General features: G+C 36.4%; 1 protein-coding gene across 1 annotated transcript in view; it reads left to right on the forward strand.

Annotated features, from left to right (window-relative positions):
* Positions 1-6,164: 6,164 nt before the first annotated feature.
* Positions 6,165-19,163, forward strand: part of LOC108367424 (sterile alpha and TIR motif-containing protein 1-like) — a gene marked incomplete at its 3' end in the record, with an annotated part of 64,735 nt that continues 51,736 nt past the window's right edge. The window contains exons 1-2 of the mRNA XM_017622030.1: positions 6,165-7,048; positions 17,221-17,679. Coding sequence (XP_017477519.1) covers positions 17,527-17,679 — 153 coding nt within the window. The remainder of the gene's footprint in view (positions 7,049-17,220; positions 17,680-19,163) is intronic.

Consider the following 19,163-nt stretch of genomic DNA (forward strand, 5'->3'; position numbering starts at 1 on the left):
AAACTTAAGCGAGAAGTCAAAGAAGGTCAAACATAGCTGTGATAATAATCCAACTATTCATAGTAGACATTCGAGAAATTCGCTGTCAAGGTTGAAAAATATTTTTGAAGAAATTAAATGAATTAAATACTTACGTACATATGTACATATGTATTTGCAATTTACGGTTGCAAACAATGTTTATTTAGAAATCTGAGCTCGGCATTGCTTCTTCAATATCAATATCACAATATTGTATATTAGAAATGATCAGAGTACCAGGCGAGGCACATCCCTTTAACAGGGACTGGCTGTTGTTGTAGAAGCAGCATGACTCAATTCCCAAGGGATTCCGGAGAGCCTGAGGCTCCGGTGTTAGGCTCGTCAAGTTCAATGGGCTGCGAAAAGTTAGGTCTCGATAGTGTTAGGCACCTCGGGCGTGTTAGGAGCGTGAGATAGTTGTTATGGCGTCTGCAAGAGATCAACCTTTCCGGCAATTCCGCTTACTCCGTCCTGATGGGTGGCCGCAGACGCACAATGCGATCGCGACGTGTGCGATCAATGCCTTGATGGGGTGCTCACCAGAGAAGGGAGGGTCTAAGCACAACGTAACATTCCAGCCAAGGAGATGTGGTGCTCATGTGTCTGGACTGCGGTTCGTTGCGAAGCAGAGCGTTGTTGGCATGGTTGAGTCGTAAGTGAAATCTGTTTCGAAAACAACTTGCTGCGAGAGAGATTTAAAAAATACAGTGAAATATTTAGCTTCAGAAATCTAAAACTTATTTACAATGAAGAATCTGGCAAAGTCAGAGAGATAGTCGGTATTCTTCCAGCAAAGGTTGTCGTTAGCCCGCCAAGCATCGCCAAGTTAGTACAGTCACTGGCTCCAGTCATAAGGTAACTTGAACTGAAACTCCCCTTCACATTTTCCACGTCTCAGGGATGTTGAGGGAGGACACTGACACGGTGGTTGCTGCGAAGAGAATAGCCTTGTTTCTTCAGTAAATATGTCTACTGCACAATAAACTCCTGATTTAAGCGCGCGAATATCCTCGGTCTCGGCGAACGTAGCACCTTTGCGCGATGTCACCTTGGAGAGGGGTGTCACTCATCTTGCTGGCCGCGCTGGAGCGGTGACATACTTGGAGATGCTCATTTCACTTAGTCGGCTTATGTTGATGAGTAAATACCTAATTTCCTGTTGCCGGGACTCCCAGCATTACAAATTTTGATGAGAGCCCACACATATCCGAGTGCACTTGCTCCGACTGGGATCCCTGGGCGTATATTTGGTGTTCTCCTAGGTGGTATAAAACGAACCGCCAGATGGTGGTGGAATAGTAGCAAATAAGCGATTCGCATACTCTGTAAAGCAGTCCCAGTTGGCCGTTCGTCTGTTGATAGATACACTGTTTCGGATGGCAGTAGCTTGGTTTGGTATGCTTCTCGACTTCTCGAAGTTTGCATACTTTTCGACTAAAAACTTTATTTTTTGCCACAAGTGATCTATTTTCTTTATAAAATTTGCAAAAAAACTTTTTTTTGGAATTTATATATAATATATAAGCAATTACCTCCTTCGAGTAGTAATCTAATTTTTTTTCAATAGGCATAAACTGCATTTAAGGTCAGGTGGAAATTAACTATTACTAGACTTTACAAAGTCTACAGTGGGTAGAAATGGTTGATATTCTTGATAATAACCTCAATAAGACCCCAGTAATACTCCCACAGTACGAACCATACATACATACATATTTAAGCAGGTTCACAACATCAAATACGGATCAAACTAACGCCCACATCTAATCATTCACCAATACCGCTTAATCTCAGTTCAATAACCAGTAAGAAATTAAAAACATCAGTAGTTTGCCTCTATTAAATATTAAATTTATGGATAGTGTAAATAAAAATAGTGAGGTATGCCACTCAGTGACAGCAAAATACAAAAACCACAACATTAATAAAATTGTATCGAAAAATATAAAACAAAATAGTGACTTGACTGCACACTGCGTTGACCTTCTTGGCAAACGATCAAACAAAAACCATTCAACAGTGAGTTTATGACGCAGTTACATCTATGCGGTTCATGAGCGTTCAAAGAAGCCATTCGCGCCTTAGTCCCCTTTCAGACACGTCAAGTCTTGCTTTCAAGTCTGCTCGTTCGTAGGCGAAGGAGGTGAGAAGAGAGGGGAAGAGTACAGATACCTCCGTACCGTCAATTCGTTTCAAGTTTTCTTGTCTGTTTTGATCTTTTCGTTGCTTCCCATTTAAAGAACCAAGGACTTGAATTCAATTAAAGTTGACGCGTGTGGAAGCAAATAGAAAACACAAAAGAGAATGCGAAAAAAATTGCTTTCAAGACTTGCCGTGTCTGAAAGGGGACTTACTAACAATATTTGCATCAATGAAATGTATGTAGTTGCTGAGGTAAATAAGCCAAACAAAAACACCTGCTGAGAAATTAGTGCAAATTGGCGTTGGTGGTGTTTGGTAAAAAGCAATAGCAACAACAACAACGACGACGACAACAAATGAAAACAATTTTTTCCAAATCATAGCTGACTTTGTCATTTACTGTGTTGCATATGGGCGGTTTCCGCTACACTTGTATTTTTTATTAATTATAACAATTAAATAGTAATCGCAGCACTTTGTTTGGCTGCATTTTATCAGAAGTTCAAGGCGGTACAGACGCAACGAATTGATTACGCTCGATTTTATTTGACCTTGATGGCTTCCGAAATCTACAACTTAAAAATTATGATTAATCAGTTAATTTTATGAATCTATAATTACGTATACACATGGATATGTATATTCGTATGGTCACAGCAGATTAGTTTTTAAAATAAATTTAATTTCAAAAAAAAAATTTTTTTCATTCTTCCAAATTTTTTGTAAGTGGCGAGATTCTTGAAAGAGAAAAATATTTCAGTGTCTAACAAATTTATCAAGCATTAAGATTTAAATGTTTCGAGTTCTCGAAATATCCCCAAAGGTCTCAAGAAATCCCCCAAAAACAAAAACTCGAAAAAATCTCGAGAAAGTTTCGAAAGTCTCCGGAATTCCCTAGAGCTTTTTTCTGTATATTATATTTTATCATTGAATAAAAATATTTTTAAAATTGCCTATTACCCGAATATCTCACCATGTTGTTAATATAATTATCTCAATCATTAACTTAACCCTAATTTTAATCTAAATCTAAATCTGAGCATAGGCTTAACCTTATTCTTAATCTCAATCTTAATCTTAACCTTAATTTTAATCTAAATGTAAATCATAATCTTAATCTAATCAGAATCTTAATCTTAATTTCAATCTTAACTAATCTGAAACTAAATCTTAATCATTATCTAAATCTGAATCTGCATCTGAATCTTAATCTTAATTTTAATCTTAATCTAAGTCTTAATCCCAATCCTAACCGTAATATTAATCTTAATCTTAACCCTTTTCTTAATCTCAATCGTAATCTAAATATGAACCCTAAATATGAATCTTAATCTTGTTCTTAATCTTAATATTTACCTTAGCATTAATATTAATCTCAACTTTTATCTTAATTTTACACTTAGTTTTAGTCTTAATCTCAAAATTAAAAAAAAACTTCACTCACAAAATAATATTTTTTCAAGTTCATAAATACATACACGCGTAAGATAATGGAAAAATGTTCCCTTGGAATAAATGCAATTAACAACAATTTTAGTATATATGTATTTCTTCTTCATCTGACTGATGTTAAAATTTGTGTGAAATTGCAAAATTTTATTTCATAGGTTTGAAAGCTTTATGTATGCGCATAATCCAGATGTACGAGTTGGTATGAATGTTTGTTTACTCTAAAGAAAAAACGGCAAAGCAGGCAAATATTTATAAACAATTGCGGTTTTTTTTTTGTAAACAATGCATAGATTTTCCACTGATAAGTGATTTACTTTAGTGCTTTTGGGAAGCATTGAGTTTTTGAAAAATGGAAATTTCTTGTTGCTTAAATTTTAATTCAACTCTAAGGCAAATTACGCATAGGCAAAGTCAGAGGTAATTCTGGCATCGATTTTAAGACTTCGAACACTTAGAAAAATAGGTACTATGTGGCAGAACTAAGCGATATTAGGACCGATATATTTTTCTCTCTAATAAGAAGTGTGTTAGCTCAAGTAATTTCCCTGCCGGAAGCAAGTGATTTTTTTTTTAAATCAACGAATTGAAGGACTACTTTAAAAGAAATGCAATGAGTAAATGTTTTGAATTTCGATACTTTTTTTTACTCAAAGAAACAATTTGTGTCTTGGAAGTATGAAAAAGCATCTGTGAAGTGCAGAACGAAAGCGTATTCAAACGAAATATGCTGACTTTGAAGTTGTTTAAGCCAAATTCATTTTAAAGTACTTACTTGAAAATACATGCAAAATGGAAAGGGCAATTGACTGCTTCCTAGGACATCGCCATGTTAAATAAATGGGTTGGTTGCAGGTAAAAAAGTGAGAATTTCATTTAGTTATCTTTGAAAATAAAGTAGTTTGTAAATTATTTTCAAACTAATTCAATTTCCTGCAGGGTCTATATCTACTTCCCAAAAATACTTCTTGATAGTTCATGATAACTAAATATTAAATCAAATAGGTGAATAGGAAAATTAATGAATAGGAAAAATCCAAAACCCCGCCGTAGTAAAATCCTACATCCGCCACTGATACATACACGTGTTAGAATGTATTTTTGTTAATTTATGTAGTTCTAGAGCAGTCTGTGTACATTAGGGGGGCGTCCAAAAACGAAATTATTTTTTTAAGCACTTTTTCATAGTAACTATATTTTATAGGTCCGCCAAAACCTCCAGGAAATGCAATGGGCCTCCTCCCCATAAAAATAAATAAATATAATAAATAAATAAAAAATCTTTGGTATTAAAAAATGGTTAAGTAAACAATGGGGTATTGTTATTTGGAGTCTCCTGAAGAAAAGCAAAGTTTTGTGATTGAAAAATATTGATTTTCAAGAATTCCATACCATTGCTATAGTTGTTTTTTCCCCATATAAAATACATGGAAAACTTTGAGCGCTTTGAGCGACCTCTAAATATTTTATGATTTCAAATTTAAAAAAATAGACGTATATATTTTTCTTGATATAGAACAATCCTAGGGGGTGAGAGCATTAAAATTCCGACTTTACTTTTTTTTGTACCACCCTAGTGTACATATGTACATGCATATCTGCTAACGATGATACATCTGAACAAAAGTAATCAAAGACACTGCCAATAAATAGGAGATTGCCTCAAAAAGCACTAAGATGAGGGGGAAAATCTAAATAAGCAACAACAAATCAACAGAGCAGCTCGTTAGCAAAACAAAATAATGCTAAAATTGCACAAGTGATTTGTTGGCGTTAAATATGTATGTATGTAGAGCGCTGATGTGCATCATGGAGCGACAGAACACACGGTTGCTGGCTGTGAGTGATTGAAAATGTGGAAAATAAAAATAAAATTGAAAAATTGCAACCAACAGAACAAACGCAGGCATTGCGGCCGGGTACAAAAATAAACTGCACATTATTGAGTGTAGAGAAAAATACATTTACGAACAAAAAAAAAAAAAAACAGAAAATTACAACGCGAATTCCCAATTCCCACAGCGCATCTAAAGAAATAAATTTAATACAGAACAATTTGCGCTGGGGCCAGCATTTGAAGCTCCAAATAGAAATAAAAATTAAAATTAAAAAAATTAAAAAAAAAATCGTTCGAAAGACGCGTGTACGCAGGCAACGCGTACAACAACAGTAGCAACGACAAACCACAAAAAACATGAAAAAGAATTTGGAATTCGAATCCGAATGGAGGGAAGACCCATAAGAACAAGTAGAAGACATGATAGTAACAACTATGGACACTGTTGTGGCCATAAGATATATGTAAAAAAAAACATGTTTAGAGATGCACACACAGATACGACGGACGTAGTGTGGGCAGAGCGCGCGCGCCGAAACACACATCCATAGATACATACACGAAAGAGCACACACTACAAATTTTGGTTGGCAACGTGTTTTATGTGCGGGCGATCTTTCGTAGAAGGAGAATTTCGAAAAATTTCAGAACGGCCAGCGGAGACCAGCCAGCAATCATTAAGCGCGCGCGAGAGCGCCAAGAATTTGAAACGCAGAAGAGACGACCAAGAGGCAGCCAGCCACAGGCATAGAAGCCACACGATCGGGCGCTCCAAAGCGCTCCACCGCAACTTGGATGCATTCAGTCTTGTTTCGAACACTCAACGCAAGAGACGCGTGCGTACGCAGCAACCAAGTAGCCAACAAGCGAGTGTTGTGTAGAGCAGCGGCGAATCGAGCAGATACATAGAAGTACATAATTTCAAAAGCAAAGTGATCGATCGAACGTGCGATACAGCAGCGATAAGTGCAAGTCCCCGGACAAGTGGCTAAAAAGTTGATAATTTTTACGGAAGAGAAAAAAAAAAGAAAATCAAATAAATTTACGCTTAAAAGTGAAGAAAAAAAGAAGTGAAAAATAAAATTCTAATGCACATAATTTGAAAGAAAAAAGTGATTTTTTTTGTGATTTGGAAGCTTCTAAGTAGAAGAGTAAATAAATTTACGCAGATAAAACCACACGCGCCTGCAGTCGAAGCTAAAGCAAAGCAAGCAAGGCGTGCGCTTTGAAGTGAAGTGTGCGGTGAAGCGCTCGCTGGTCGACGGAAAGTAGGCGCGGCTCCTAGCCTGTCGAATAGTGTCTGAAAAATGTCTGTATCTATCAAATAAGAGTCGTGGCAAATGTTCTTATTTTATTGTTGTTAAAAAGCATAAGCGAAACGAGAAATACTAAAAAAAATCTGACTCTGAAAATCAAAAACGAAAAAAAAAAAAATCTACAATACATAGCTGCTTTATCAATAGAGCGCTCCGGTCGTTGATATGCATATATAAATATTTATACGCACATAAAATATCTAAAAAAAGTGAATATAGAAGAATAGTGAAACCAAAAATATTGCGAATAATGCTTGCGTAAATGCCAGCCAACAAAAAGAAGGTGAATGAGAAAAAAAAATGTATTTAAATAAAAAAGAAATCGGCGTAAATAATTTAAAAATAAAATTTTTAATTTATTTTTAACTAAACTCAGACGCGTCGGCATTAAATTAGCTCACTTGCGATTAGCTTTGAAATCCAGCGTATCAGCTGTTGAAACGAACAGTGCTTTTGGTTATTAGATTTTATATTTTTTATGGTTTTTCTAAGAATTACGGCGAATCGCTTTAACTGATAATGGAACTTTAAAACATCGCAAAAAATTATCACTAACCACTTTTCGCTTTATAAGACTTTGTATGAGCATTAGAGCGTATCGGAAAAAAAGTTCACCGTACACCCCTGAGTTTAAAATATTTTTGCCAGACGATTTCCAAATTTTTAAATTTTCTTTGCGAATTATACATTTTGCTACATATCTTTGGCATTAAAAGTCTGCTGTTAAAGCATGATATATCGATGTTTTTGTCTCAAGAAGAACATTTTTTAGTCTAAAGTTCATCGGGTCTCAGTTCTTACCACACTTACGTACCACCCTAATATCAGTAAGTTAAAACTTGTCAAAAACTTTCAGACTTTGGCTTAGGAAGTATTTTGATAATTCCAGCAGAACAATTAAAAAAATTTTATTGCAGAATGGGTTCAGCAATAAAAAATATTTTCTTCGAAATTGTCTTGCAAAGACACTTAAAGACTCGGAGGTTTACGGCGAACTTTTTTTGTTTGCTTGTAAGGTGGTACGCTCTAATGTACTTACATTTGTATGTATTTATCTCCATTCAATTTTTGCACACTTTCCTACACACACACATATACAAATTATACAGTCTTATATTTGAGTCGTTTAATAATCTATGTTGTACAAAAGTTAAGTAGGGCTGATAACCGCCAAAGAAGCAAACAAACAAATTGGCATAGAAATTTGAAGATATATAGATATACATGTGTATACGTAAATACATGTATATGCCTAATAAAAAAATATTAAATTATATTATCAGTCAAAATTAGCCAAGTGGATTTTCATGCACTGCCAGGCGTGGAAACGTATCTAAATTGCCATATAAAAACACAGTGAGTGTCAGTCAAAATCGCACAATATTTTTTTTTTTTTATATTTTGAAAATATTTTGTTTTATTTATATTTTATTAATTTTTAATAAAAATTTAGTTTAGGCTACAACAAAATGCATAAACTGTAACTTTGTAACCATTAACAAAAAAAATCGTCAAAATTTTCCTCAGGACTTCACACTTTTTATTCAGAATTTTAAGTATGCAGTTTGATAGCCCATTCAATTTTAGTATAACAAAGCGCAAGTTTGAAGTCGCTACGAAATACCGTAGATTTTTGGCAATTTTTTTTTGTTCACGCGCATTTTCTTGACAACATACTTGACAAAAAAAAATTCTCAAAAATCAACGGTATTTTATAACGACTTACAACTTGAACTTAATTACACTAGACTTGAATGGGTTTTAAAACTGCATACCTAGAAAAATTTAAAAAATACTGAAAAAAATGTGAAATTTGTATGAAAATTTTTACGATTTTTTTAATCGTCACAAAGTTAGAAACTTTGAGTTTTATGGATTTTTTTGTAGTCTAAACTATATTTCTATTAAAAATTAATAAAATTTGAATAAAACAAAATATTTTCAAAATATGAAAAAAATGTGCTATACGATTTGACTGACACTTACTGTGCATGAATACCTACGCCCGCATGCACCTTCCTGTCTCCAGCAATTTTGTAGGAAAAAATAACTATTTTTAATTTGATTTCAACTATAGTAATTGCACACTTACATACTCCTAATACAGTACATACATACATATGTATGTATGTATGTAGTTGGCTGTTTAGTGTTATCAATGGAACCCACTAGAATATTCCAGATCCAATCGTTTTTTATTTATTTACAGTGGATTGTGTACCGCGCCAGGCGGCGAACTTGTTTTTTTTTTACTTAGTTGAAATTTTGTTTAGTTTCGTTTATGGAAATCTTAAATGGTGTGCTTTTGAATGTAGGTGTGTTGTTTGCTTATTTCAATAAGAAAATTACTTTAAAATGCTTCATAAACACAAAATTTTCTTGCTTTAGCTCGTTTGTTACTACTTTCTGATGGAGATTTATTACGTTTTTTTTTGGAATATTTTTTTTTAACCATCACAAAGCCTTGGGGCAACGAGCCATAGTCCATAGAACCATGATCAATCAACTGTAGAAGTGTTGTTAGGCTCGCGATTTATGAGCCAGTTAGGGTAATTTTTGCCTTATGAGCTGAATCGGAGTCTTGGTGAAAGGCCTTAGGGGACATTTTCGAATAGTTTTGTATAGAGTCGCATCAAAGCCTTCAAAGAAAAGCTCCGTTTTATAAACATACTTCCGCCGAAATTTTAATACTAGAGTGTCCGAGTTTTGTTTTTTTTTTATTAATTCGATAAGACCGTCTCAGAGATGAACTTTGGCCATAGAAGTGACTAAAATCTAATACCGCAACGTATAAATTTCAGTTTTAACAGATGGATCCAAAATGAAATCTGGAACGGAAACTGATTTACAGACTTCCAGATTACCGAAATTTTTTTTTCCCTGGCCGAGGTTAGTAAGCATTTATTGTTTGACTGCGTGCGGTCCAGGCTCTCAGGCCAACAACGATTTTAAAAATTCCTACAATCTCACGGACAAGACTTCGTCCTGCATTTCTTGAGTCCCAGAGCATAATGATGTTTCGGGAAATGAGCAATCGGAGGAGGGCATGAGAAAAAATGTCTACTTTAAGTCTTCGTCTGAGTCTGAGTTCCGCACGCTCTGCAGAAGTTGTGTGAGTGTCTGGCACCACAAAGACAGCTTCAAGTTCTGGGAAACTATTTCTACGTAGACCTAGGCAGCTTAGCCATCGTAGTACTGCAGGAAATGTCTGGATTAGTGAAAATATTAGGATGAAATCTTCTCCACTTCAAATGGTATGAGACCACAGTAGCCATACCGGAATTTATCACTCAAAAGCCAGATGGAGAAAGTCGCCTTCCTCTGATAGTGATCAATGCCGCTAAGTGAATGTAGGGTTTGCACGAGTGTGTGATTTCAAAATGGCAATGATTTACTAATTGCCTGTCACCAGAGTGACAAATCGCTCGAAGCAAATAAACAAACTTTTAAACTAGCTGAGTGATAGCCACTCTGTACTCTAGGGTCGAGTTCAGTAGCGTATCGTGAAAATAATTTGTGGATGAGTTTTTTCCGCGTACTGAAGAAGAAATGTTTTTATTTTATACTAACAGCCTCCCATAAATTGGCGCGTCAAATAAACGTAAAAAAGAAAACAATCCCCCTAACAAGGCGGCGCTAGAACCGAGCAAACGCTTTGCGCTCCAATTACTACAAGGGATAAAATTCCAAATTTCCTTCTGTGTTACGCGTTTTTTCTCTTTCACTGTGGCTAAATATTTTGGAGTCATATTGGGCACGTTCAGAAGGCGCAACAGCTCAGTAAATGTTGCGATTGCACCTGCTGAAGAACGCGTTGTTGTGTACTTCTGATCAACTGAACAGTTGAGTGTTAGATGATCATAATATTTTTCTGGTCATTTGAGACAGCCTTTGAAGCTGTCAATTATGTATCAAGCCGTTCAGAAGACGCATTACGATCACTGTTTGTTTTTTTAGAAACGATTGCGCTCAACTGCTGCGTCTTCTGAACCTACCCATTACCTTCAGAGCCAAGTTGTTCGCAAAGGTCAGCCTGCGCTACGATTACTGCGGCTGCCAGAAGTGATCTGTCACTTGGCACCGGCAGGCCCTTTTTCGAGAGACCTTTAGAAGGAAATGTCTATGCGACTTTCAGATTCAGCAAGTGTTCTCCAGACTGAATTTTTTTGCTATCGACGACGCATGCAGATAATCTTGACAGATGGACTGATAACAAACGTCGCTCTTTTGAACAGCCAGGCGGCGATTAGGGTCCTTGGTTTTGTACCGATTACTTCCAGGCTATTTGTTTCGCCAAAGTGGAAAGAACGTTACGGAACGTTGCATTAATCTGGGTGGTACAGCGGCGGGAAAATAAGAGGTTTAGACAGGAAGAAATACGCCTAAGCAACTGCGGTTGCCCTGCCATCGTGTAGGCTCAGCTGATATTCTGTTCAAGCCTTCCATTGCAGGTCTGACAGAATTTAGTGACACAAACCCGCTAGATTTTTACATAAGCTCTTGAACTCTACTCATAGAGTCTTCGACTTTCTTCGATGATTTACTTTGCTGCTGTGGGCTTGCTTAAGAAGTTATTAAGGATAAATATTCTTTAATTTCTGGCGTGAAATCTCCTATCGATTGCTCTATTGTGAAATCCCTTAGCTCCACATTTTCTGTATGAATCTATGCATTATTTTCGGAAGTCTATTCAACAAAAAGATAATTCGAGTGCAGCTTTTTTTATCGGAAATCTTTAAGCAGCAGGACTCTGAACCGTTCATATGTAGCATATGAACAATGTGTCACTGAAACCTTTGTACTCTCGCGATACGTCCTTTATCTCTGCTCCAACTGTATGGGAACAAAAGTATACTTACATATACGAGTACATACAAGGAATGTCAACAAAGAAAGCATAGTCAATGGGTTAATGCCTAGAGAATAGTAATAAAATGATATGCGTAGAAATCTTTGCGTATGTAGAAGAAAACAAATGTTGCATATCAACAACCAAATCGGAAAGTCGACACTTACAGACGTCAATGCACTTAAAAGTCAATATGAAAACGGAAAAGTATTATCGAAGACGTCATAAAGAAGCCGACCAGCCGACCGACCGACCGACCGACCCATACGACTAAGTAAATCAACAGCCAAGACAGTGACTGTGAAAAAAAGACGGACTGAGTACATAGTGCTTTAAGAAATAAGAAAAGTTTATCGCTATTGTTGACAGGGAAAAAACCGTAGCAAAAAAAAAAAACAAAGGCGATTATACAAAAACAAACAAGCGAAAGAAATAAGCCAGAATTTACGCAAATAGCAGAGTAATTTAACAAAATAAATAAACAAACAAAGGTGGGAGGTGGGGGGCTGGGTGTGTTTGTGAGAGAAACGCAAAGGTGCAAATTACGTGCAGGATTGGCAGGTACATAGCGCACCTACTCGAGATAAATATTTCACTCACTTTTGTTTGAGAATATCTTTTTTTTAATGGTATGAAGAGCAAAGTGCGGAAAAATATTTTCGGCTAATGAATTGTGAAAAGTCAAGTTAACGAATTGTAGGAAGTATGTACAAAATATGAATGTGGTTTTGAAATGCGCAAAAGAAATGGTTGGCAAAAGGGAAGCCATTGCAAAAGTGTGCTGCGTGCGGCATGGTGTTTTGACAAACAGAATCCACTTAAATGGATATGTTTTGTAGCGAACTGGTTTGGTTGATTGAAAAGAAGCAGCGAAGAATTTTAAGTACTTTATTATTTATTTGAGATGGGAAGCATGAAATGCATTTATGGAATTTCACAAACGTAAATATTTTAGGTGCATTGCAAAAGTACCAAATGGGATCACTAAAAATGAAATGAGTTGTAAACAATACATATATTGAACTTAAAGTGAAAAGCAGGTAAAATAAGATGCATATTTGAAATTTCTAAAACATGAGTTTTCCCAGAAAAAAGTGGAAAAGGCAAGAAGTAATATGCAGAAAGACAGCCGATTAATACGAGTAAATATTTAAACTAGAGAAAGTTGCAGAATGGACTTGCACATTATGATTGGGCGTTTTTGAACCGAATTCTGAGATAGGGCATTCTTCAATCAAATCCTGAAATAGGGCGTTGTTGAAAAGTATTATGAGATACGGCATTTTCGAACTGGCTTTATAAGGGAATAAGGTCTTTAGAGATTTTGACTGAGTTGAACAAAGTCAAACAAAATAGCGAGCTATCAACGCCGCCTCAACAGCTACCTATTCCCGGCCCGGCATGTGGAGAATCTCCTCATGACACCAACCACCACTTCACATGCCAGCTAAATCCGACTCAACTGGCACCCCTCTCCTTTAGTCCGAACCCAATCCGTTAGTTGAGCTCGACGACAAAGAAACCGTTTCAAAAATTCTCACCTGGCCAGGTGACGGAGAATTCTTTCGTGAACAAAAATCATTCGCAAACCTTTCCATCGACTACAAGATTCAAAGATAACACATACATATGTATGTATCTCGTACTTCCTCAATATAGAATTTTTGAAGCCCAAACTTAGCACCTCACGGAAGTCATCAGAGTGTCGCAACCTCACTTAAAAAGTGGAAAATATGTAAGGCGATGCGATAACTGACACCCAGGGGGCCTACCAGCCTAGGGAAGCAATTGAAGCCTTGTTACTTCCGTCCCACCGCGATATTTAACGCCACTAATATATAAATAAACACTGGCCCATGTGGATTGGCTGCCTTAGGAGCATTAAACCTGTTCTACTGGAAAACAAAGGAAAATCTTCCCAACCCATCCAGCTTAAAGTGGTGATCCACCAGGGCGGTGACCTATGTATATCTATACTCTATATATTGAACACCTTCCATCTTAAAGACCAGATTCAGCCATATACGCGTGGTCCACTTTTCCAGAAAGACTATAGACACAGGTCATAGAGAGGAAATCAAGATAATATGGGATGCTTATCTTCTAAATAACTCTCCATAATAATTTGCGACCTAGGTCGGAAAGTTTTAAAGTAATCCAACAAATATAATGGACACGGTGAGTATGTTCGTAAAATGCGCTTGGTCTGTCCGTGACGAAAGATTTTCAAACAGCTCGAAACACTCTCAAAAGCAGTTTTTTTGATCGTCCTATTCAAAGGCAACTTAGTCAATGCTCGGAATGTTTTTTTTTGGAAGCCAGCTAACCTTCATTAAATGAAATGAAATCCCAACATTAGCCATTGTCCTAAAATCTCTGTTTTGCTCATTTATATACTTTTATGAAGGTTTCGAGTGGCTTGTCCTCGAAAAACTAGTTGTTTCTGTACCCATAATAAATATTTCTTCTTACACATGCTTCTCTACTCCTCTGTCGACTCAAATTTCATAACATCAGACCAATTCAAGCACTTACATAATTACAGTCAGAAACCTTGACTTTCGTGCTACCGACTTGTCACTAATAACAAAGTCTCCAGCTATCGAAAATAATTAGATAGAGGCGACATTAGAGAGATATGTAGAGATAAGCGAATGCTAAATGTGCATAAATTGGTGACGCCGGAAAACCTACGCATTCTTACTTACCACTTATTTACTTACAACTAGTGGATGTCAAACAAGTCGTATCAGCAAAGTAGACGCGACGGTTGAAATCGTGCAGCGTTTGACATTAAAATTACTGCCGCCCACGTGCAAATTGCAACTTCCGTTCGAAGTCGCTGTTAAGGCCGCCTGTGGCGTAAAAATTTTTACAAAATTAGCACTCAGAAATGGTTGGTGTTTTTTTCTTGATTGTTTGTTTGTTTGTTTGTTTGTATTTAACAATTATAGCGTGCATTTCGCTGAGGGCAAACATTCATTTCTTCCTTCCTTCCATTTATGTTAGAGGCTATTTGCTCGGTGACGGCAGAGCGCATGCGCAAATGCTCAATACCCAAGTTAGCCGTGTATGTATTTAGATTTTTTTTGTGTCTTTTGCATTGAGGTCGACACAGTGCGTCAGCGCGTTACGGCGCGTTATGGCCAATTGACTCTATGGCCTGCAAGTGTGCAATTGCATTTCCGCATGGCCTTAAAAGGTGGCTTTGAGTGAGTACTTAATTTTTTCTTTTGCTTTTTAGAGCAACCATTTTAAGACTCTTTTTCGAAGTCAATATTTGAGGATTTTAAGTGTATGCTTTCGCAAGTTTATTGACATTTCTTTGGCAGTGAAAAAAAAACATAACCCAAATGAAGTGAGAATGTATGGGCGTTGCTTTTTTTATTGTTTGGTTAATGTTGTTAGCATCTTACTTCTTTTTAATGCCTTTTGCGCTTTTTTTTTTGGTTTCATTTACTTGATAGTTGTGCAATTCGTTTTTCTGGCTAACCTGCTGTTGGCAGCCCACGCAGCCAGCCGTTAGTCGTAACAAGACGCCAGCGTGTTTTTGTGCGCGGTTGCGGTTTTACTGGCGGCTTAGTTCGTAAGCTTGAATTTAAACTGGAAATCTTTAATGGATCTATAGGCAATCGTACTTACATGCAAACATACATACATACATACAAATGGATGTATGAATGAATAAATGTAAGTCAATTTTAAAGCTTGTGTATATGTAGTAGCGCTTTGGGATTGCCATATAAGGCTAAAGCGGTCGTCCACTAATAAAAAAAAGTGTCACAATGTGATTACTGGAATCGATTGACGATTGAAATACTTAGAGATCTTATGCAACTCGAAATGTTGATTGTGAAATAGTAAGTGACAACGATTATTTAACATTTCGACCATCAAGCTTGGATAGACAAAAGCCGCGAAAAAATAGATATTGCATATTTTTTTTATTAGATACATTTTTAGTATCCCTTAAAATGGTAAAATACTCGGGTCCTCGAAGTCTTTGCTCAACTGCCAAATTTTATTTTGAATTTTTCGTGTTTAGTAAAGCTGTTAAAACTTCATTGAAATTTTACTGAATCGAATCCCAGCCTTATTTACTTTAACCCTTTAAGTGCAAAAAAAAATAAGCAAAAAAGTTTTTATTTTCATCACACCGGCCGAAAAGCTCCAAGTACAAATACACAAATAAATTTACAACCGTTAGCCCAAGAAAAAGGAACCAGAAAGGTTTAGATGATTTTGAAATAAACAAATTCTGTTTGTACTTTCATTATAACTTTTTAAAATAAAAGATATTTCTTAGAAAAATGTATATACGGATCACTCAGAGAAAACCAATCAAAAACTCAGAAGCTCATACAATTAGCTTGCGAGTATGTTTGCTCTTTTGGGTAAACTGCTCGCTGGTCATCAGAGGGTTAAGAAAATTTTGAAAGAATTGATTTTTTTTTTGTTTAATAATCTTACTCCATGCATTTCCAAAACCTCGAAAAACTAAGTAACATGCTGGTAATGTAGCTGGTTTCTTGAACATTGGTTCTATGAAGTTCTTAAAAATATTTTCTCGTCTAGTGACAAGGTCAAATATTTGGGTGTGACTCTAGGCAGTAAGCTAATGAGAAGCGAGTAAAAAAGGCATAAACTGTATGAAATCATGGTCGAGCCAATTAGGCTGTCTGTTGAAATTTACTAGAGGCGTCTACATTAGTTAAGAAGGTAGAAGGTGTTCAAACGGGCGTACTTGTTCAAATCCAAGTAGCGTCGCCTTCTGGGCGACTTGTACTCTAATCCTGATCACTACGTGTTCGTAGTACCCGCAGACATTACGGGTAAAACGCTGGCACCGATTGGATCCTTCTTTACATATGTCCATACATTCCCCTAAAATTGTGAACGACAGAGTGAAGCTACTGAAACAAGTGGTCTAGAGTTAGAGAAGGCTTGTTCTATCATGAATTCCTCTATAATCTCACGTTTGGACTTCCGGATTTCTGCAGTGTATTTCCAGCGGCAATCAGGTGCGATCGAAACTGGTTGGAAAATACCTGACCTCTCCGTCGTTAGTCTCGGACTACTTCACAATCAAGCCGACTTGTGTTCCAGAGTGTATTCTCGGAAGTTTTGGCATAGGGAGTACACGTAACAAACGATGAGTGTCGGATGCAAAACTCCACATGCAATGTTTGAAAGTCCTTGTGGCTGTTAGTCGACCACTGGTTGTCAAAGGAGGTTCTCAAATGGGCAAAGCGCTAATTGTAGGTTCTCATAGGAATCCTCGCCGGGCACAGCCGAATAGGAACTCATGTGGTAGCGCTTAATATCGTTTCGAAGCCTTCTAACCTGCCATCTTTACATAGCAAATTTATGGTATTCCTCAATAGCCTAGGTAAGTTCGATCTACTAAATGCAGTTTATTTATGCAAGGCGAAAAAAATTGAGGTTAGACGAAAATGGTCGCAACGGAGCAAATTTCCGTCTTTTGAGGACAGGAATTACTAACACATCTTTTAGCAGAAAGCAAGTGAACCAATACAGCCAACGCGTCTGTTTTCTTATCATCTCGAAGATTACAACTTCTCTTTCATAGTTATCTTACAAAATAGTACAAACACCAGTATAAATCAAAGATTTTTCCAAAAGTGAAACATTCTTCAAACAAAAAAAAAAGTATTTGTGCATTTATCTATAAGATAAATGCAATAAAATGCAAAATAATTAAATGGAAGAAACCGCAAATCATCGAGCAGTTAAAATTTTTGGGAATTACCGAAAATGTGCTATCGAGTGTAAGGTAGAAAAAATAACAAAAACAAAAGATACGAATTAAGTAAAAAACCGTGCGATAAATCGACTGCGGCAGAAATACCATAAAATAGTTCAAACAAACACAAAAAAATCCAACAGCAAAAATGGCTGTCAAATCGACGCGCAGTCCGTTGATAACACAACAGCAACCAACAATAGTGCCAACACCAACAACAGCAGGCACAATGCCCGGCACAAGCATACGTTCAAGACTGATCTTCCCCAGAAGTCATCATCATACACAGGTAACCACAAAGGTAATGAACTTAATGAGTAAGAGTAAGAGAATACGATTAGTAAAGGTAACATGAAAGAATACACAAATGTAGCTCTGGTAAGTGAAAAATGAATACTAGAAAAAAAAATAAAATTTGGTGATCAATAAAAGATTGTTGGATGCTACTTTTTTAAGGTTTCTTGAATTGCTTAGCAAAGATCGAGATTAAATTCTGGAATTTTTAGACAACAAACAATACATACATACATACGAATAAATAACCACTCCATCAATACAATGACACACTGATTGTGAGCTATGGAATTATGAAAGTAACTGTGCGCGCAAGTCAATAACCGGTTAAGTATCTTTTGCTTCCAAGTATGCGATTGAACCAAGGCAACATTCCACGCATAACTTTATTAAACAATGAAAACAAAAAGAACAACAATAATACAAGTAGAAAGAAAATGAGAAAAACAATTAGGCGAGGAAAAATTTGTAAGCATTTGCTACTGTTTAGATATTTGTAAGTACATAAGTTGTTAGTGCAATCAATTCATTAAGAAGTATTTTTGATACTACATTGTAGGAAAGAACTCTTCACAAGAAACACTGTCTAAAAGTGAAGATTTGTATAAAAATTTCGAAAAGATGCCTTCACAACTGCAAATTCCAAACACATAGCCCAAGTTTTGTGGGCTCTCCATTTTTAGAGTAACTTCCATGAGATAATTTCTTGAAAAACTTTGCAGTAGCAGACAGAAAAGGACAGTTGGAATGCGCCCTTAATCCAACTTGAATAGTATTCCTAGATTACCCCTAACCATCCCAATCTCTTGGAAAATCTAGCAAGCCCTTCCAACGAGACAGAGCCGTAGACCGTTAAAGCCTTTGGAGAAGTGCTGGTAAACTCTACGGAGGAGTCGATTGGATTTCTGGTAGACCCTAAAACCCAAGATTTTCTAATCACCCTGCCATGTTAGCCTAGAGAAGGTGCAAAAAAGGATAAGGCAAGGGGATAGGCGAGGAAATTTATACTTTTACGGATAAGTCTGCCATAACAAAAACAGCAACACCTCTCTTTCTCTTTTTCCTCTTTGAGTACAGAATTGGAGGTTTCAGCAATTTTGAAATCCTTTTGAGATGCATTGAGATTTTAAAAACTTTGTTTAGATTTTTGCTATTCTATACTCGTAGTGTATTAATTTATTACTTAATAGAGAGAGAGAGAGAGAGCGAGAAAGAGAGAGAGAGAGAGATGGATAGAAAAAGGGTGAGCTGGAAAAGAGTGAAAAATTTGGCAAAATCGAAACCAAATTCTCTATTCCTTTGTGGATTGGGGGTCTTGATAAGTCATATTCTTGCCCTAGGAATATCTATTGATTTTCGTGCTCACTTGAATACTTCTATTAGACTTTCAGTCTAAAACGTAAAATAAATGTTTAAAAAAATTATTACTGTTACGCGTGAATACTTTAGTCATTCTAATTTCAATGAAACTCATTAAAATGTAGCACTAAA

The sequence above is a fragment of the Rhagoletis zephyria genome, unplaced genomic scaffold, assembly GCF_001687245.7.
Source record: "Rhagoletis zephyria isolate East Lansing unplaced genomic scaffold, Rhagoletis_zephyria_1.1 Rzeph_scaffold_02679, whole genome shotgun sequence".
Classification (NCBI taxonomy): domain Eukaryota; kingdom Metazoa; phylum Arthropoda; class Insecta; order Diptera; family Tephritidae; genus Rhagoletis; species Rhagoletis zephyria.